The sequence below is a fragment of the Octodon degus genome, unplaced genomic scaffold (genome assembly GCF_000260255.1).
Source record: "Octodon degus isolate 3935 unplaced genomic scaffold, OctDeg1.0 scaffold00063, whole genome shotgun sequence".
NCBI lineage: Eukaryota > Metazoa > Chordata > Mammalia > Rodentia > Octodontidae > Octodon > Octodon degus.
Genome location: NW_004524639.1, coordinates 6,649,681 through 6,671,982, shown reverse-complemented (window position 1 = coordinate 6,671,982; position 22,302 = coordinate 6,649,681). Strand labels below are relative to the sequence as shown.

General features: G+C 36.4%; 1 protein-coding gene across 5 annotated transcripts in view; it reads right to left on the bottom strand.

Annotated features, from left to right (window-relative positions):
* Positions 1 to 22,302, bottom strand: part of Enox2 (ecto-NOX disulfide-thiol exchanger 2) — a 499,315-nt gene that overhangs the window by 107,409 nt on the left and 369,604 nt on the right. For 4 of the 5 annotated variants that reach the window (XM_023718864.1, XM_023718863.1, XM_023718865.1 and 1 more), the window contains one exon: positions 11,498 to 11,632. In XM_023718864.1, the coding sequence (XP_023574632.1) occupies positions 11,498 to 11,594 (97 nt within the window). In that variant the 5' untranslated portion in view covers positions 11,595 to 11,632. Of the gene's footprint in view, positions 1 to 11,497; positions 11,633 to 18,185; positions 18,275 to 22,302 lie in introns of those variants that run through there. The other variant, XM_023718861.1, reaches the window with a different exon arrangement.

Genomic DNA, 22,302 nt, shown 5'->3' with positions numbered 1-22,302 from the left:
CAGATGACTACATAAATACTGAAAGTTAATTTGTGAGCATAGATTTGTGCTTAGATGTGATAATTAACAAATAATCTGACACTGCTTAACATTTTGTCCTCTTGGCCTCAGAGCAGAAGTAGCCTCAAGATTTTTTCCTTGGATATTTATCCATGTGACCCAGACTGCCATGAACTAGTTCAACCAGATTGTCTAGTCACTTTCAACTATAAGCAACTGTGAATCACAACTGTGCCATATGGAGCTATAAAATAATATATAACATTTTAGTTTAAATTTTATTATAATGAAATAATAAAGAGTAATAAAACATATTACTTCCTTTAGAAACCTCTATGAGACAATATACATTCATAATAACTTTAACCATTGCCCCAGGATGGAAGTGCCAATGAGAAGAGTATGGGTCCATGCTGCTTCAGTCCTCCAATGCCCTGGGACAGCAGTGCTGGTGAGAGGAGTATAAATCTCCTCTCCTTCCTTCCCCCATTGTCCACAGAAAGGAGGTGTAAATTGGGGTATAAGTTGGTGCTCCATCCTTGGCTCACTGCCTGGGTCAGTGGTGCTGGGAGAGGAGACACCTGGAGGAACAGACACCTCTTAGGAACCCCTCATCAGAAACCCTGAACAGCAGTGATAAGGTTACCTAACATTAGAAAACTAAAAGAATCAACACAGAAAACAAAATTAAATAGGAAATAGAAAATAACCAGATGAAGAAGCAAAATGTAACCCCAAATGCCCAATCCACTTACGACAAGTCCAGAACACAAAAAGACAGAGGAAATTAGAAGTCAACAAATAGAACTCCCTGAAATGATAGCAGCAGAAGTGAAAAACGACATGGAGGAGGCGACAGAAATAATAAACTCTAAGGTGCAAAAAGAAATGATTATCAAAAAAGCACATCAGACAAAGATAACCAAATAGAGGAGCTCAGGAAAATAATGGAAACAATGAACGCCAAACATAGACAAGAAATAAAACCAATGAAATAGATTCAAACAGAAATGAAAGAGATTTAAAACTCCACTGAAAATATATGCAGCACATTGAATGAAGGCAAGACAGAATATTAGAAGACAGGAATGTGACCAATGACCAGGAAAAGAGATATCTTAAAAGTTTTAAAAGACCAAAAAACATCAATCCAACAGATATAGAATGAAGTAAAAAAACAATGTAAGATGACAGGAATTATTGAGAAATCTGGAGATAGTGTAAACTCCATTAAAAATTTCTTCAGAGAAATAACAGTAGAAAACTTACCAAATATGGATAAAGAATTTGACATACAAATACATGAAGCAGACCAAGCCCAGGACAGGTGAGTGTGTGGGAGAGCTTCCCTGCTCCCCTGCACCCACTGGACCTCTCTAGATACATCCCAGGCCCACCGCGTGAGTGAGAACTTCCTCCATGCACTCCAGACCCCTCCACCCTTTGGAGCCAGCCCAAGCCCAGGCCCAACAAGTGTGTGGGACAGCTTGCTACTCCCCTGCACCTGCTGGTACCCTCCAGAACCAGCCCAGGCCTAGCATACAGGCCTGGGGTGAAACTCTGCAGCTGAAGTCCCTGCAGAGAGAGTAGGGGACAGAACCACCCAGCTAGTCCAGGAGCAGAACACCTTGCCAAAGATGCCCAACAGGATCATTCCCAATGGCTGCAGCAGGAAGGAGCTGAGCACAGTACCCAGATCCAAGCAAGGCACAACTGGATGAATTAAAACTTTGCAGATCTGCATCCAAATATCACTATGTGCTAAGGTTACTGCACCAAAGTTCTACACCAAAGGTCAGAGGACAGTGCTATACAAAATGACAAAGAGAAGGAGGAAAATATAATCTCAGACCCCAAGCCTAGCCAGAACAAGTACAGAGGACACTAGCACAGAAGAAATAGGGAATCACACAGCTGAAATGTCTGAAACAATAGCCTATGAAGTAAAGAAAAACTGAAGAAATGTATAGAGAAACTCAGATCAGAAATGACCTCTGAGATGAAAAAAGAAATCTTTGAATTAACAGCATCTGAAGTAAAGAATCAAATGCAGAAACATATGGAAGAAATCAGATCAGAAGTAATCTCTGTGGTAAAAGAATAACAGCTTCTCAAGAAGACACTGATAAAAAAAATAGAGAAGGTTAGAAAAACGATAGATTCCTTAAATGAGCAATACAGGAAAGAAATAGATCACATGAAGCAGAGTCAGAGATATAGAGGAACTTAAAAACTATCACAAGCTTGCAAAACCGTTGGAGTGAAAGTGAAGATAAGAGTTTCAGATCTTGAATACGCTGTCACAGCCAGTGAAAAGGTAAGAAAAGATATCTTAAAAACAGCTAGGATGCAGGAAAAAATAATTCATCACCTGCAAGAAGATGCAAAGATGAACAATGTGAGACTAATAGGAATCAATGAGAAAGAAGGAGTCTATACAAACGATATAAAAAGAATATGGGCAGAAGTAATAGCAGAAAACTTCCCAAACATGAGGAAACAATCTGACATTTAGGTAACCAAAGCATACAGAATGCCAATTAACTTCAACCCAATTAAAAGCACACCAACACATACGATAGTCAAGATCCCAGAAATGCAGCACGAGAACAACATACAGAAAGCCACTAGAGAAAAGGAACAGATCACATTTCAAGGAAAACCCATAATAATGGCAGACTTCTCCTCACAAACCGTGAAGGCAAGAAGAACATGAAGCAGAGTACTTCAAGTCCTCTATGAAAACAAATTCCAGCCCACACTACTATATCCTACAAAACTCTATTTCAAGTTTGATGGAGAAGTGAAATATTTTCATGACAAAGAACAGCTAAAGAATTTCATGATGACAAAGCCAACACTACACAGGCTTCTGAAAGATGTTCTAGAGAGGGACCAAAATGATCAGAACTCCACGAATGAGAACAGAAGGAACCCACTGAATAGGGAAACAATTAAATACGGTAGAAAAAGGACTAAACACCAGCAAGTAAATAACAGGTCAATCATAAGTCTATATGTCTAAAGTATAACCATCAAGTAACTGGATTCAATTCACCAATTAAAAGAAATAGACTGGCACAGTGGATTAGGAAACAAAATCCAATAATATGCTGTATATAAGAAACACACTTAAGTCATAAAGAAATTCATAGGTTGAAAGTCAAAGAATGGAAAACAATACTACATAACCCAGCACCTCAGCAAAAAACAGGGATAGCAATCCTGTTCTCAGACAGTCTCAATTTCAGACCAAGAATGATGAAATGAAATAAAGAAAGCCACTATATACTGGTTAGGGGAAAAATTCAAGAGGAAGAGGTAACACTCATAAACATGTATGGATCAAACAAAGGAGCACCCAACTATATAAGACAAATTTTAATGGACAGGAAAAATCTAATATCCAGTACCACAATCTTAACAAGAGACCTTAACACGCCCTTATCCCTAAAAGGTAGGTAAAGCAAACAAAAAATTATCAAGAAGTAGTCTAACTGAGCCAGAGCTTGTGATAAATGGATTTGGTGGAAATATAAACAGTGTTCCACACAACGAAAGCTGAATACACATTTTTTTCATCTGCATATGGGTCATTTCCTAAAATAGACCACATACTAATCCATAGATCATGTTTAACTATATGCAAGAAAGCAGAAATTATCCAATGCGTATTATCTGACCACAGTGCAATGAAACTGGAATCAGAATGGGAAAAATAAAAACCCTAAGGTTGCACCTCCAACAACTAGAAAAGGAAGAAAAAACCAAACCCAAAGCCCAATGACTAGAAGAAATCATAAATAGTAGAGCAGATATGATGTCTCTCGGGTAGGTGGATGTTCAAGAAGAAGGGGGTGGTGAATGAAAGCAAGAGACAGGAAAAGGTATATTGTGAGACTGTCCTGCTTCAAGGTTGTATATGGTGAGATTTTTGCACTTACGTGCAAACATGAGAAGTATATAATTCTTTATGCCTATTTTTAAAATATATTCTAATTTTTAAATGTTTTTTCATCATATTCTGTAGGGACTTAAAGTTCAACATATCAGTACTTGATGAAAAATACCTGTTCCATGTTATGCCTAAGATGTTTGATATGCAGACAGATAGTGAGTTTAAGCTTAACAGCCTAAGTTGTATGGTAATAACAATAAGCTTGTCCTCTGGATGGTTAACAACCTAAGTTTACAGACCAAAATTAGAGAAAAAGGAGGGCCACAAGGAAAGCCAACATTTTGGCCGTAGCCTTCTAAGGTCAATTAAAACTCAGGACATATGAGAACTTGTACTGTAACGTCATGTAAGGTGGTAGTGTCCCAAATTTTCTGATCAGGGAGATTATGGGGCAAAAGAGGAAAGTGATTGATGATGTAGAGTGTGCCTAAGGAGAGTCACATGGAGAGAAAACATTGTCTCAGGCTTCCACAGAGAGCACAATGGCCAAGCAATGGCTGTGACTCATCCACATGGCTGACACTCACAAAGGTTCTACAATCTGTGGTACAGGATCTCAGGATAAATCCTGATGGGATTTCCCTGACCTTATCAGACCCAAATGCTACAACTCTTGCTGCATAGGTCCTGCTTTACCTTGGTCTTAACCATCCAGAAGAAAAGTATAAAAACGAAATATAATCAATAAAGCCATGCTGTTATGTTGAGCTGTGGGGACTCAGGTCAACAATTTCTGACATTGCCAGTTAAGCGGAAGACCCAATACTATTATGGGATACTGGACTCTTTTAGAATATTTTGCTGAGTTTACTCACCCTATAATTTTCAAATAACGGAATTGAACAAAAAAAGGGTATACAGATGAATGTCCATTTTGTATCTGTGTATTCAAAGTGGTTAGGATAGATATATAGCTACATTCTCTTAATGAATAGAATGATTTGTTCTAATGGTGTTTGTGAATATTATATCAAGTCCGCATCTTGTACAACAATTAACCACTAAGAAGAATGTATGCAGTGTGTTAATTATTGAAACTGTCCTACCGATTTGATCTGAAACTGTCTCATTGCTATATGTTTATCAATAAAATTATGGCAAAAAAATAGTATAGCAGAAGTTAATTCAATCGAGATGAAGAAAATAGTTGAAAGAATTAATGAAACAAAAAGCTGGTGCTTTGAAAGATTAAACAAAATTGATAAGCCCCTAGCTAACCTCATCAAAAAGAGGAAAGATAAAATTCAAATACAAGCAATAAGGAATGAAAGTGGCACAATTAACACAGACCCAGTGAAATTCAGGAGATTATCAGTAGCTACTTTGAGAACCTTTACTTTCACACAATAGAAGACCCAGAAAAAATAGAGAGATTTCTACAAAAGTACCAATTACCAACACTGGTTCAGGGAGATATAACAACTCTCAATAATCCAATAACAGCCAATGAAATCTGAAATGTAATAAAAAAAAAACAAAAAACAAACAAACAAAAAAAAAACTACCGACAAAGAAAAGTACAGGTCCTGATGGATTCACACCTGAATTCTACAAGAAATTTACAGAAGATGTAGTCCTTATACTCCGCAAACTCTTCAATGAAATTAAAAAGGAAGCAATACTTCTAAAATCATTCCTGGAGGCAAGTACTATACTGATACCAAAACCTGGGAAAGACACAACTAAATAAGAGAACTACAGACCAAATTCCCTCATGAACATTGATGCAAAATTCTTCAATAAAATCCTAGCAAATAGAATATAGGAAATCATGAATAAGATTATACACCATGACCAGGTAGGATTCATCCCAGGGATGCAAGGATGGTTCAATATTCAAATATCCATAAATGTAATACACTATATCAATAGAGCGAAATCTCAAAACCAAACGATCATCTCCATTCATGCAGAAAAGGCTTTCAACAAAGTCAAACACTCATTCATGTTCAAAGTCCTACAGAAAAATGGAATAGATGGCTTCTACTTCAATCTGATAAAAGCTGTCTATGAGAACCCAACAGCTAATATAATTCTAAATGGGGAAAACCTGAAATCTTTTACTCTCAGATCTGGTACAAGACAAGGATGTTCTCTATCACCCCTCCTATTCAATATAGTTCTGAAATCATTAGCTAGAGCCATTAGACAACAGAGGGAAATAAAAGGAGTAAGTGTAGGTAAAGAAGAAGTTAAATTATCATTATTTGCAGATGACATGATACTTTACTTGGAAGACCCAAAAAATTCCACCAAGAATGGGGCTGGGGAGACGACTCAGTGGAATAAGTGCTTTCCTGGTAAGTGCAAGGGCCTGAGTTCAACCCTGTTTCAGCCAAAAAAAAAAATTCCATCAAGAACCTACTAGAATTGATACACAAATACAGTAGCATAGCAGGATACAAAGTCAATACTCAAAAGTCAAAAGCATTCCTCTACACAGCTAACAAACACACTAAGAGGGAAATTGTAGAAACAATGCCCTTTACAATAGCACTACAGAAAATGAAATATCTTGGAATTTATTTAACTAAAGAAGTCAAAGATTTTTTTCTTGGAAAATTACAGTACTCTGAAAAAAGACATCATAGAGGATTTCAGAAAATGGAAAGATTCCATGCTCCAGGACAGAAAGAACACACATTGTGAAGATGGCCATACTCCCAAAATTGCTGTACAGATTTAATGTAATCTCTATCAAACTACCACCAACATACCTCACAGAGCTAGAGAAATCATGCCTAAAATTTATTTCGAATCAGAAAAGACCTAGAATAACAAAGGAAAACTTGGCAAGAAAGACAAGCCAGGAAGCATTACAATTCTTGACTTGAAATTATACTACAAGGTTACTGTGATAAAATTATATGGTACTGGCAATGAAATAGACCTGAGGATCAATGGAATAGATTGGAAGACACAGAAGGCTCTACAAACACAGTCGGCCAACTTATCTTTGACAAGGGGGTCAAACATGGTTACTGGAAGAAAGATAGCCTCTTTCAGAAATGATGCTGGAAAAACTGGCTCTCTACATGCTGAAATCTAAAACTTGAATCAGGTTTATCACCATGTAATAAGCTAAAGTCAAAGTGGATTAAATATTTAAACATTAAAACAGAAACACTAAATCTCCTGGAAGAGAAAGTAGGAGAAAGTCTTGAAGACCTAGGGGTAGGCAAAGAGTTCATGAACAAAATTCAAATTTCATGGGTAATACTTGAAAGAATTAGCAACTGGGACCTCCTCTTATTGAGAAGTTTTTGCACATCAAAAGAAATTACCTTGAGCTGTAGGGGACTCAGATCAACAATTTCTGACATTGCCAGTGAAGCGGAAGACCCAATACTATCATGGACTACTGAACTCCTTTAGAATATTTTGCTGAGTTTACACACCTATAATATTTAATTGATGGAACTTAACACAAAAAAGGGGATACAGATGAATGTCCATTTTGTATCTGTGTATTCAAAATGGTTAGGATAGATATATAGTTTCATTCTTTTAATGAATAGAGGGATTTGTTCTAGTGCTGTTTGTAAATAGGATATGAAGTCTGCATCTTGTACAGCAATTAACCACTAGTAAGAATGTATGCAATGTGTTAATTATTGAAACTGTCCTACCAATTTGATTTGAAACTGTCTTACTGCTATTTGTTTCTCAATAAAATTATGGAAAAAAAAAGTTTACCAACAAAGTCCAGGCCCTGATGTATTCAATGTTGAATTCTATAAAAAATGTAGAAAAGAAACAATGCCACCAGTGCTGAAACTCTAAAGAAATTGAAAGGGAAGCAATACTTACAAAATCATTCCTGGCAGTATATATTATCCTGATTCCAAAACCAGAGAAGAACTCAACTAAGAAAGAAAACTACAGGCCAATTTCCCTAATGAACATCAGTGCAAAAGTTCTTAATAAGATACTACCTGGGACTCGGGTGATAGCTTGGGGGACTAAGTGCCTGCCTGGCAAACATAAGGACCCAGGTTTGGTCCCAGGTTTTGCAGTCCATGCTGGCCCTGGAACTCTGGGTATGCTGTGCTGGCCACAGAATCCAGACATGGTGACACCTGCCTGTAATTCCAGCACTGCGGAGGCTGAGACAGGAGGATCACTACAAGTCCAAGCTGCATAGTGAGGCCTTGTACCAAATAAATAAATATTTTTTAAAAAACAAGATACTGGCAAACAGAATGCAGCAAATCAATAGGATTATACATCATGACTAAATTGGATTCATCTCAGGGATTCAGGGATGGATCAACATATGCAAATAAATAAATGTAATACAGCATATTAACAGAAGCAAACACAAAAATCACACCTCATCTCTTAGGTGCACAAAAAGTGTTTGACAAAGTCCAACACTGAGTCATGATAAAAACCCAGAAAATTGGAATAGGTGATCTTTATTTCAAAATTGTAAAAATCATCTACGACAAACTAACAACTAATAATATGTTAAATGCTGAATAACTAAAAGCTTTTACTCTAAAATCAGGAACAAGACTTGGATAACCATTATCACCAATCCTATTCAGTGTAGTTCTGGAAACATTAGCAAGAGAAATTAGACAAGAGGAAAAAATAAAAAGTAATAAAGATAGGAAAAGAAGATGGTAAATTATCATTATTTGAGGGTGACATGACACTCTAAATAGAAGATCCCAAACCCCAACACAAAACTTCTAGACTTAATATACAAATTCAGTAGTGTAGTGTGATACAAAGTCAACACTCAAAAATCAATAGCATTCCTGTGTACAAGGAACAAACTCACTGAGAGAGAAATTAAGGAATGCATACTCTAACTATTAAAATCTAAATAAATGAAATATTTAGAAATCAATCTAACAAAGGAAGTAAAAGATCTGTACAGTGAAAATTACAGTTCCATAATAAAGGAGATTGAAGGAGATATCATAAAATGTAAAGATATTCCTTGCTCTTCGATAGAAAGACGCAATATAGTGAAAGGGGCCATACTCTCAAAACTGCTATATTGATTTAATGCATTCCCAATCAAAATAACATTAGCATACTTCATAGACCTAGAGAAAAAAATTCCTAAAATTCATTTTGAACCAGAAAAGATCTAGAATATAGTAAAAGTAATTCTGGGCAACAAAAGCAAGTCAGGGATCATCACAATCCCAGACGTAACATTATACTACAAAGCTTCTGTGATAAAATCAGTATGGTCTTGGAAAAAAACAGGCTTGAGCATAAGTGGAACAGAATAGAAAATCCAGATACAACCACAAACACTCAGCCACTTTTCTTTGACAAAGGAGTCAAATATGTTCACTGGAAGAAAGACAGCTTCTGTAATGAATGGTGCCAGAAAACCCAGCTTTCCATTTGCCAAAGACTAAAACTAGACTCATGCCATCATGCACTAAGGTGAAAATGGATCAAAGATCTAAATATTAAAATAGAAATTCTACATTTACTTACTGGAAGAGAAAATAGAAATCTTGAAGACATAGGTGTAGGCAGAGACTTCATGAACAAAACCTAGACTGCAAAGTAAATAGTATAAAGAATCTTTAAAAAGCTTTTGCAAAACAAAATAAATCACCAATAGAGTTAAAAGAAAACTCTGAGTGGGAAAAGTTATAGTCAGTTGTTCCACAGGCAAAGGTCTTATATCTAGAAATATAAAGAATTGAAAAAAAAACAGACCTCCAAATTCAAAAACCCAATCCAAAAAAAATGGGTATCTGAGATGAATACGTACTTCTCAGATGAGGAAATACAAATGGCAAATAAATACATGAGAAAATATTCAATATCAGGCTGGGGAGATGGCTCAATGGAATAAGTGATTGCCTGGTAAGTACAAGGTACTGAGTTCAATCCCCAGTACTGAAAAAAAAAAAGAAAAGAAAAAAAAAAGAAAAACAAAAAAGAAAATATTCAATATCATTGGTCATTCAAGATATGAAAATTAAAACAACACTGAGATTCCTTCTCACCCTAGAAAGAATGGCTAACATCAAAAATCAACCAACAACAAATACTGGAAGGGCTGTGGGGAAAAACGAACCCTTTTTCACTGTTGGTAGGGATACATACTGATGCACCCACTGTGGACATGTATAGCGATTTCTTAACAAACTATGATTAGAGGTCCCATTCAAATCAGCTGTTCCCCTTTTGGGTATTGTCTCAGTTACTTTTTACTTATTGCTGGGACAAAATACCTGACACCCAAAATTAAGGAAGGAAAGGTTTATTTAGCTCACAATTCGTAGAGGTTTCAGTCTATACTCGGCTGGCTCCAAGGCAGAGTGGTACAAGGCAGAGGGCAGCAGTTCATGGCAGTGGAAAGCAGCAAAAACCAGAGAGGAGCAGCACCTGCGGCCTCTGTCCTTTTCTTATAAGCAGGCTACCCCTGGGGTAGAACTCACACAATGTCCATGCCCTCCTCTTGCTCAGGATGAGGATGTTTATAAATTAAGAACACTGGCTCCCTGCTAAGTCACTTAATCAAACTTCTAAACTTCTCAAGTTCACACAGTGTAGCAACCAGTACACTATCCTATGTCCATTATAACCTATAAGGATTTAAAATATGGCCTAGAATTAAGAAAATTATTTGGGGATGGAGGGAATACTCTACAACTAAGTGGCACAATAAAGTGGTATCACTCTAGATCTATTTATCAACATGAATGTGCCTGTGAGCCACCTGGGGATTTTGTCAAAATGTGGCTTCCAATTGACTAGGTCTAAGCTGGGACCCGACATTCTGGAATTCTAAATAATTGCTTGATTACACAAAGCACACATTGCATAACAGAATTTTATATTCTCCTGGTCTTCTGCTTTTAAGTAGGATCACAATGAAATGAATCTGGTGAGACTGATGTTTAGGCTGTTAAAAAAGCCTTCACAGCCATCCTTAAGATGGCAATTCCCTAATGTCTTCACAAAATCACTGTAATGGTTAATTAGCTCTGATTGTCCAGGAATCTTGCTTGTGTATGAACTAAACTATTCATCCATGTTTTTTTCTTCTGATTTTTATCTTTAATGGAGATGAAGTTAGTCTACCATGCCCATTCTCTTATGGATTTTGTTTATGTACATAGTTATAAACAAAGCTATTCAATGTTGAAATGGTCAGCTGCTGAACTTGCCATCTCCTTTGTTCCCTGTTAGCAATCTAAGATTTTGAGGGTGTCTAAATTAGTGCTCTTTCGATATCTGTGTTTATTTGTCTCCTCTAAGAAATCAATAAAATTAAATAGGCTTTGTAATTACTTGTCAAAATCCTGTTGCCTTTTAATTCAGTTAGATATTTAAATATCCTGCATCAGACACAGCCCCAGTTTGCACAAAGTACATCAGGAGTATATTAGTAACTACTGGCCACACAGCATATAAAGCTCATATTACAAAAATGCACACTCCAGGCAGAATCTGGTAAATGTCAACTTCAAAATAAGTTGTGTCATATGGTTATATTTATTGTCACATGGTTAATAAAAAGAAGTACTTGCAAGGTGATTAAAACTAACATACCGGGTAAAATTGGTTGTCCAGCAATTCCCAGTGGTGCCATTCCAAGGTTATTCATTGCTGTGGTCCATGCGGTTGGATCTGACATAGGTAGCGTCATTGCAGTGGAATCTACATTCAGAGCTCTATTATTATCAGCTGAAAAGAAATGACAGGCCAAATAATTTGTAGTCTTAAGGTTCTAATATCTAGTTTATGTAAACTCTGGCAAAGTCTTTATACAAATGATCTGATGGATAAGCACTGGATAAGGCCACAATACCATCTTTCTTACAAGGATTAAAACCACACAGATTCAACTGACAGGAAGTCATGAAATTTAAAAGCAATTTACCAGATGGCATTTTCATGTAAGTTTTTCCTTTTCTCACCCCTCCCCACACTTTTTTTCCAACCATACACAACACAGGAGTTTGGGATGATTAAGAAGTTTCCCATTCTTCTCAGTCTACTTGCATATGATTATTTCAGCAGCTTCTACTCAAGCTACTCATGCACGTAAACCAAGAAAAAAAAGCCTAGGGCTTATGTAGTTGGCAATAAAATATGAAAATTATAGTCTTGATGCAATTTTATATCTTTGAGGCAGTACTTCTGAAAAGAGCTGAGCAATCCATCAGCAGACATCAAACTAGCCAACTGGGTATTGGGGGTTGGTAGAGAAATACCAGCAAAAAAACCAGACATGAGATATGGTCTCTGCCTCAAACATTGTACAGTTGAGTTGAAGATACCTTCAACTACGATGATGGTAATGTTTATTACCACTAGCACTGCTACTTCCACCTTCACCGATCACTACCTCCAGTTATTAAACACTTACCATATGCTAGTAATGCACCAGACATACATTCTTTTAACTTTCAGAACAATCATATGTGAGAGGGAATATTTCATTTAATAAGAGAAATTTTGAAAGACTGCATGTATTCTCCAAGATCATACAGGGGGAATACTTTTTTTTTTTGACACTGTTAGCTTTACTATCTTCAATTAAGTAATTAGAAAACAATGAAACCCTTGAATGGTATAGACCAGATTACTGATACTGAAGGAATAAAGCACTACTGTGGCCTGAGTAAGTACAAAATACTTACAGAAAAGATAGGATTTTGAAGAATGTTTCGGTTTTCTACAGAGTATGTCTTAAGTGATGGGTAGTTAATAGGTAAAGAAGAGGGGGTAAGACATCCCAGAATAGAGAGGACAAAAACAAGGACAATGAAGTGGGTTATATATGCAAGTGCATATAGCTGCTGCATAAGTAGAAGGGATATAGCTAGAAGTCATCAGATCATAAAAATCTAAATTTTGGAAATTTTATTCTAGCTACAAATAGTCACAGGGGTAAAATCAAAACTGTTCATGGCCTTTTTCCTACCTCACAGTATCTATTTCTACTAATTACACCCCAGAAGGCAACTCTGTTCTAACAGTAACTTGCTAATGTCCATCATGTCCTTTTAGCATGGCAATATCAGGGATGATCCTTGGCCAGGTTATTTATACTTGTGTTATTTTGGTCATGAGTCAGAATAAGCAAATGCAAATGACCAAAGGCCTAATTTCTGAAATAGTAGTTTTTGTCATTCGTCTGTGTACCCTTTGCCTGCTCAACAAAGCATGCAGTGCACACACACACACGTGTGTGTGCACACGCATACACGATCTCTACATACAGAGTGACTGATAGTCTTAAGCATTCACTATTACAGTAAGAAGTCACATTTTAGTGCTAATCATTTCTTCATCTGTGGAATCTTTAGTCCTTACACTCAGTTTTCTGTGCTCTCTTATGAAGGTATTATCTTAAGGCTAGAAATAGCCTCCCTATAAATATTATCAAGAATACAGATACACAACATCAAATATCCTTTCAGTCAAGTGTTTACACTGCAATAATAAGGCCCACCTAGAGTTCGAATCTTCAGGGAGGAGACAAGGGTTTAGGGAATAACAGAAAGGGACCTTTAACTATAACATTGCATCCTGCCTTTTATGGTAGCTGGAGAATGACTCCTAGAGGAACCAGGGAGGTTTAGAACAGGTGGGTGGCAATGCCAAAACAATTTGTTTCCAGCAGCAGATTGGCTACTCATTGATTCTACAGTCCTAGAAAATATAAGGAAACTAGGATTTTGGTTCTTCTCAACACAGGATTTTGAGATTAAATAAAGAGTATTTACAATGCATCCACCTAGCTAAACTTTGATTAACTTGGGTTGAGGGTAGACAGAATGATCTGAATCCTAATGTTTTTAAAAAGAGGACAACACAGTATTGCTTTGAAATGTATATTAATTCCAAGTATCTTTAAAAATGTTAGCAATAGAGTTAATCCTAAGGCTTGTTTACATATACAGATAAGGAATGTGTATAATTATTTGCCACAATGCAGTTCTTAATTCTGAAGTTAGTTCTGCTTTAAATACTGTTCTCATCTCCCTCCCTTCCCCAACACTCATCTCCACCTGCCAAATCCTACTCATTTTTCAAGGGTCATCTCATGCGGCATTGGCTGTGAAGCTATTTGACTGGAATTAATTACTCCTTTATGCATGCTTTTCTAACATTTTGCTTAGATGTAATTTTTATATGTTTACTCCCTTACTCTTTTCCTCTAGTATAAACTGTCTGTCTTACTAAATACCAGGTAGAGACTAGAGACTAAGAACTAGGGATATAGAAATTAAAAACAAAACAAAGAACCAAAACAACAAAAATTCGTTTATTGCTCTGGAAGAATTTGCAATATTGCGAAAGGCATAGAAATATAAACACCCAAATACAAACTACTGTAATAATTACTGTAATAAAACTATGAATAAAGGGCTATGGAAACATAGTGGCATAATCAAAGCTACAGAAAGATTTTGGGTATGTGTTTGGAATGGGAGGTTGAAGGAGATGAAGAGAGCTGGAGAAGACTTCATTGAAATGAGTCCTTAAGGAGGAATACAATTTTCTTCTAAATAGTGAACGGAGGATTAAGTTAGAAGATAATTGCAGGAAGCAAGAATGATTATGTATTTACCACTGACTGTCTTGAGTTATAGCTACTGGGTAGAATTACCTCTTCTGAAAGCCTGTGGTACTTTTAGGTCAGGGAATGTGTTTAAGCCACCTATGTTCCCTCATTTATTAGTTCAGTGTCTCATATAATGTTGATATTTAAGAAATGTTTGAGTAAATGAAAAAAAATCAAGCTATGTTCATGTTGGTATAATAAGCAATCTCAATGACATTCATTGATTATTTGTATATCTGTTTAGAATGGTAAGTGGTCTTAAAAGAGATATTATTGCTAAACTGATTCTACCTCTAAAACAACTATAGAATTTTGCTAAGAGTTACAACCAGAGACAGATAGGTGCACATAATAATTCAGTTCAATCTCATTAGCTATCAGCATAATGGTATATACACACAAATTTATAAAATTTTGCATTCAAAGAGAAATCCCCAAATGATCACCTCTGTTTGACAGCAATCTAGATTTAAGGTCACTAACAAAATATACTGTGCTACATTGGCCAAGGAATGGCCATGATTCATCCACATGGCTGACACTGACAAAGGATCTACAATCTGAGGTACAGGATCTCAGGATAAATCCTGAGGGGATTTCACTGACCTTATCAGACCCCAAAGCTACAACTCTTATTGCATAGGTCTTGCTTTATCTTGGTCTTAACCATCCAGCAGAAAAGTATAAAAGCCAAGTATAAGAACTAAAGCCATGGTGTTATGTTGAACTATAGGGGACTCAAGTCAACAATTTCTGACATTGCCAGTCAAGCAGAAGACCCAATACTACTATGGATTACTGGACTCTTTTAGAATATTTTTCTGAGTTAACACACCTCTAATATTCAAATAACAGAACTAAACAAAAAAGGGGGTATATAAATGAATGTTCATTTTGTATCTGTGTATTCAAAATGGTTAGGATAGATATATAGTTACATTCTCTTAATGAATAGAGGGATTTGTTCTAATGGTGCTTGTAAATAGGATATCATGTCTGCATCTTGTACAGCAAATAACCACTAGGAAGAGAGTATGCAATGTGTTATTTATTGAAACTATCCAACCAATTTGATTTGAAACTGTCTCATTGCTATTTGTCTCTCAATAAAATTATGGAAAAGAAAAAAATATATATACTGTGCTAAATGTCTGTTGAGGGTCATCACTGAGTGTTGGAAATTTTAAGTCCTGACCTGATTTATTCTCTGTACTAGACAGGGACATTTAAAAAAAAATTAAATGCTTTATCAGGTTAGTCCCACATCATCAGAGGAAGAGAATGCACATCTTCCCATGACTCCTACAATTACTGACAGCAGCTGAGAAGACTGAGAAGATAATTGCTAGTAGGTATCAAATGTTCTTCAAAATACCTTCCCTAAGTCTGAAGAACATGTTTTGGCATGCTGATTTGCAACTCTACTTTGTGACAACTCCTTAAGAGATCAAAGGTTGTAAAGTAGTTGTGAATAACTGTGTTCTGGGTTACTGGATCAAAGATATGGCACTCTGGAATAAGAATGCATTAGCACAAAAAATATTTGGATATGATCATTCATTTTAGCTTGATATCATACCATCATCAAATCAGTGCCACTTGTTTATCTTTGTACTGTTCATGAATCATTAATTAACTAGTTAATTACTATCAGTAATTTGAAATAGAAAACTATACATATACACACATTTTGGGATACACTCATTGGTGAGTTACTACAAATGTTTTATTTCCTATGAAACAAGGGCAGTATGTTGGTGCCATCTCTCTAACTATATTTTTTACTAAGGAAGAAACTTCTGGATAATTTACTCTCCTATAATTCTTTTTATGTCCAAATTTATATCCATCAGTTTTTATATTTGCTATAATTTTGTTGCACAAAATATTGTTACATGGTATTATGCAAAGTTGAGAGTATTTTGTCAAAAAATATCTACTGAAAGCTGTTAGGAAGCTATTCTGCTAAGTGGTCAATTGTATTGGATTAGGAGGCAGACAGCTCTGGCCTAGAGTTTAGCTCCACTATATTGTGACTTCAATGTGTTCATTCACTTCCTTCTCTCTCTCTTTTTCTGTATTTAGTACAGAGTCTGCAGGGTCTCACTAGGTAGATTGGACTCATAGTGATCCTGTTTTCAGCCTCCCAACAGGAGGCCGTACAGGAAAGACCCCTGCGATTACAGGTGGGCACCACCACATCCAGTCTCAATCGCCATCTCAGCACTCTCCAGGGGTGGGGCCGGCACTGCACACTGGGGATTGAACCCTGGCTGCTGCACTCTGCTAAGCAGGCACTCTAATCCACTGAGGTATTTGGCTGGCCCTTCTTTCTTCTCTTTTGATCTGCCTCTCTTCTACCCTTCTTTTTATATTTACTGTACATTTACTGGATATCTTCTGCATTCGGGCACTATTCTAGATGTTGGGGATATTTGTGAGTAGGGTGGGACTTGTCATTGGTCTTATGAAGTTTAGAGTCTGGTGCAGAAAATAGATATTAAAATACAAATGAATAATTATAAATAATTATACACTGTAATATGTTATAGCTAAATAAACTGTTTGATCATATAGTGTCAGATCACAAAGTTAAGCAGATCATAGTATCTCCCTTATATGTTTGATGAAGACTAAGTCAGATTCTGTGGATAAAGACATTAGCATAGCTTCTAGCTATGAGTAAGCACTCAATAAATGGTAATAACAACATGATGATAGTTAAAATGATGAGGGAAAATGGTTCTAGCTTTTAATCAAAGGGATGATATTATGCTGATACAGTTTAAGTAATTAGTTCAGTATCACACAGTTAATTAGCAGTTGAGCAGGATATGAACTCAGGTAGCTTTGACGCCAACATTCATAGTCTTACCCATCACACTAAATTCCCTTATAGAGTCCATTGATTTTCTGTGTTTCCTACCCACTGGTGTTTCAATATCATAGCCCTTACTATATTATATTTTTATAACCTCTTCCCATGTCTGTCTTTATCTCTAGCCAATAGAATCTTTGATTCCTCTTTCTTATTCCTTGTGCCTAATCACCATGTCTGACATAAAATAGATGTTCAATAAACTATTTTAAAAAAATGAATGAGGAAATATCTAAGTGCACATAACAGAGTCCTGCATAAATGTTCCACCTCCCAGAAGTAGTAAGTTATTCACAGCAGAATATTACTCTGTTGCATTAAGATAAAATATCTTTTGAGGACGTTTCTTTTGAGGGCTGACTGATATGCAAAAGCTATAAATGGGATAGTGGAAGAGAAAATGGTGATAATTTAAGGTACTATAACTATAACATGATAATATAATATAATATCCCAACATTGTGATAATAAAAGAAAATCAAAATTATAAAGATACAAATTTCAAAAAAGATAAAGCCAGGGATGCAAACATAATTTTTGTTATAGAGAAATTCTTCATGTAAAAGAGGCCAACTGGAATTGCACTACAAATTTAAAGTAATTAAATTTACTAAAATAAATGTGCATTTAGTAGTTATAACTGTTAGTTTCTTGAGCATCAGGGATATAAACTTTATTCATTTTTGTATCTTTTGCTATGTGTAGCTCAAGGTATGTGCCAATCAATATGCTTTTAAATGAGGAAACTCTGTAAGAACTCAGGAATTATACAAAATGGGGCTTACCTGAATCGTCTATTGCATAGACCCACAGCCATCTAAAATCTCTTTGCATTTTGTAGTCCTGAACCGTAGACTTAGCTCTCTAGTCATTTCTGCAGAAGGAAGATAGTCCAAAGCTGGGTGAGACATCAGACCTCTGGGATATACCAGGGCTTAGATAAATGGTGAATAATAGTGTTAATTATAGTTATTATGACTAAAAATAATTAAAATTTACCTAATGCTTACTATGTGTGGCAGACATTCCTATAGGCACTTCTTGTACATTAATTCAAAATTTGTAACTCTATGAAGTAGGCTTCCTCATTTCCCCTATTTTACCAATGAAGTAACAGGGACAGAAGCCATTAACGTAAGCTTGATCCAGGATGCAAACCCAAGCAGCCTGTCTCTACAGTTCCTGCTCTTATTTTCTATACTATTCAAAAGCAGGATAACTGTAACATTATAGAATGTTGGAGATGGAACAGGTATAGAGCTCATTATATGGATGGGTCCTCTCCATGTCTTCTGTAGCACTGGTTCTTAACACTTGGATTAGGTCACCTCTGAATTGAGTTGGCAATATTTGGAAACATTTTTGGTTGCCACACATGGGGGGAGGGGAAAGGAATTGCTACTGATGTTTAGTGGATAAAGACCAGGGATGTTGCTAACCATCCTATGATGCACAGGAAAGACCCCTGTAAGAAAGTTATCATGCCCTAAATGTCTGTAGTGCTGCAGTAGAGAAACCTTTCTCTACTATTGCAATTCTTGTGTCTTCTTACCTGTGAGTACCTTATACCTCTGTCTCCTTCACAACTCCTTCCCATGTGTCACATGGTCAGTCAATTCCAGTGTTCACATACACAATTTATGCCCTATTCTTATATGGTGCTGTGCTACTAAGACTAATCTGATAAGTCCTACTCCAGCTAGAAATTCATTAAAGTTTTTAGCATGGTTACTTCTAAGCTCCTTGTGATGGAGAATTTAGATGCTGTGGAAGGCTGGTGAGGTGCTGTTTAGAGTGATCTTGGTAATGGAACTAAGAAAACATGATGACAAATAAAAAGATTGTAGAAAATGCTTGCACAGAACACACGGGAAAAATTTACTGCCATATGTACAGGGCTGTGCATATTAGTAAACACTCAAAAAAACATTTATTGTAAAAGGCAGGGTTGGGTGTCCTGATACTGATTAACACTGCATATTCTGTTCTCTGGCTAAGGAAAAGGAAATAGCAGAATAAATCATAATGTGTGTCTGCACTGAGCCCAGGGCTCAAGGTTTTAACTCCTGTCTGGTATTTATTGTTCATGAAGCAATACATTATACACTGCAGGTATTATTTTGAGGCCTTGTTCATTTTGGTTGAAAATTAACAAACTATGATTGTTTGCGAATGATTATACACTGAAGCCTCCCTCCTTCTTCTTTGACATGTTACCAGAAGCTTGTATCATGGTTATACAGGATGAAAAAAACTGACAGGTGATCTTTTTTTTTTTCTGGTGATCTTTTAAGACAACACTTCCAAACATCTTGAGATAGATAATGATAAAATATGAGTAGAGGCTTTACTTCTTCATGACTGTTATCCAGGCTGGATTAATAAGCCATTCAAGGGAATTAGGATACCACAACTTATACTTCCTTGTGAAGAAAAAGAAAAGGAAAGGAAGAGAAGGGATAGAAGGTGAGGGAAGGGTCTTGACTCTAACCTATATAGTACATACTCATTCTCTCAGGGATTGTGAGTGTGGCAAGATGGTATATGGGAGACAGTGGCTTTATTCTCAAGGTACGTAAATAAGAACTTTAAATAAATAGAAGAGGCTTTCACAAACTAAATCCTGTCCTGGAAAATTCATTGTTCTAGCCAGAGACCTAGAGACAGTTCCCTGCATATTCCAAGTTTTTCTTTAGATCTATAAGAATCTAGGTATTCAAACCAGCACTTCAGATGGCAGTTGCAGTGGGGATGAGGTTGTGGTATAGTAAGGAAGAAGATAACAGGTTTTGGCAAGTATCTGTCTCTTCCAGGAATTTATAACACATACCTTACATTTACAGAGGCAACAAGTTATAGGGGAAGGAATACCGACTTTGGAGCCAGATTTAAAAATTTAAATCTTAGCTTTACTGTTTAGCAGTTATGTGATTTCAGGAGAGTTCCATAAAGTTTTTAACCTGTTCATTCATCTGTAGTTGGAGATAATATCTATCTTTTATGTACTTAAGATAATGATAATGATGCTGATTCCTAATATTAATTAAATATTTATGTGCTGAGCACTTTACATGTATTGTATAATTTAACCTTTATAATAACACAATGAGAAATGTAATGTTTATCATCATACCAATTTTAAGGATAAGGAAAATCAAATACGAGGAAGTTAGAAGTTGCCCATGCTTCCACAGATACAACTGATGCAAGAATTGGAAGTCAACTTCAGTAAGTATGGCTCCAGGGCCCACAGTTTTAACCAATGAGCTATATATCATCACTAAGAACACTGACACAGAGCAAGAACGTTTTCTTGATTTTATCCCCATTTCCTTCATTTTCCCCTCCTTTTTTTTTTAGCTAAAGAAGAACCCATTCAGCTACTCTGTGAGCATCTCTTCTTACATACTTCTGAGCTAGAGCCAGGCATCTCCTTTTCTACTTCACAGTGGGGTGCATGGACTGAAGAATCTTAGAGATACTCCTAGTCACTTCACTGTTACTAGGTGAGTGTGAGGCTGTGAATAGGTTGAGGTTAGATCCAGAGATCCATCAAGGTGTCCATCAGGGTACCATGTAACTATACAAAACTGCACTGTGGGAAGCTTGGGGAATTTTTCAGCAGCAAGAGTAGAAGTGGGCTCTCCTGGGCTGTTTTGGACTGTAGTCCATTAACAGCCTGCCTCTTAGCTTCTTGGGTTTTTAAGATACTAGAGAAGTAATGTTTCTGTGTTTAGCATGAATGGGTAACTGTGGCCTTTCATCTTTAGGATGGTATCATGACATTTATTACATATTTCTTCATGTAATATTTAAATAACAAAACACTAAAAAGCATAAATGAACCTCAAAATGCTATCTATCTCGGCTGCTCTAACATCTGCACTGCCTATTAAGTTCTTTCTTTAGGTTTTGAGACACATGAATATTACTGTTGGGAACTCAGGTGTTGCAGCTACTGGTTTTCAATGGGAAATTTTAATATTTAACAAATCAACTAATTGCATTTCATGTACTGAGCATGCTCATTATGGTAATGGTATGGCTACTTGTGGTGATGGTCTGGAGTGAGAAAGGACGAGGAAGGAAATATAAATGCAGTTTGTAAAGCTCTGTGCTCTAAGCTTTTCAGAGGTAAACTGCATTAAGAGGTGACTTGGCCACCCCGCTGCTATGCCGTTGGAAGTCTGGCAAGTTCTCTTGGAGGAAAAATAATTAGTTCTAGGGTTAATCCATAACCCATTTTGTTTAGATCTTGTTGCTGAAAATCTTTCAAACATGTTTTGGCTTACTTCCTTCCCACAGGAGACTGAGTGTAACAAAGATAAATATAGCATGAACTAGATCTGAAATTAGGAGGGCTAGACTAAACTCTGGATCTACCACTTATTTGCTGTATGCCAGGCACAGTGTTTCTCAAAGTGTGTTCCGACCATGTGCATCAGAATCACTCGGAGTGCTTGCTAAATAGACCATCTGCCAGTGTCCACTGCTGAGGTTCTCATCTGGCTGGCACTAGGAAATATGCCTGTTGAACAAGTGCCCTGGGAACACTTACATCCATTAGAAATTTGACTAATACAGAACTTTGGTTTCTTCATCTATAAATAAGAATGAAATTATCCCCTTCACAAGACTGCTGTAAAAATAACACAGGTGGCCATACTAGCTAGTTGTACTTGAGTCTTCAAGTGAAGTTATTATAAGACTATGGAAAACTAAAGAATGTTACATTAACAAATTTGTTAAATTCAATATAATATGTGGTGAAAAACACGTTTCCTTGCCCCTTGAGTGTCTCCTAAGACTCATGATAGACCTAAAAACACACACTGACTGTCTAGTTTCACAATGGCTAAGCAGAGATGCAAAGAAAGAGGAAGGAATTAATCTGCTAGGATG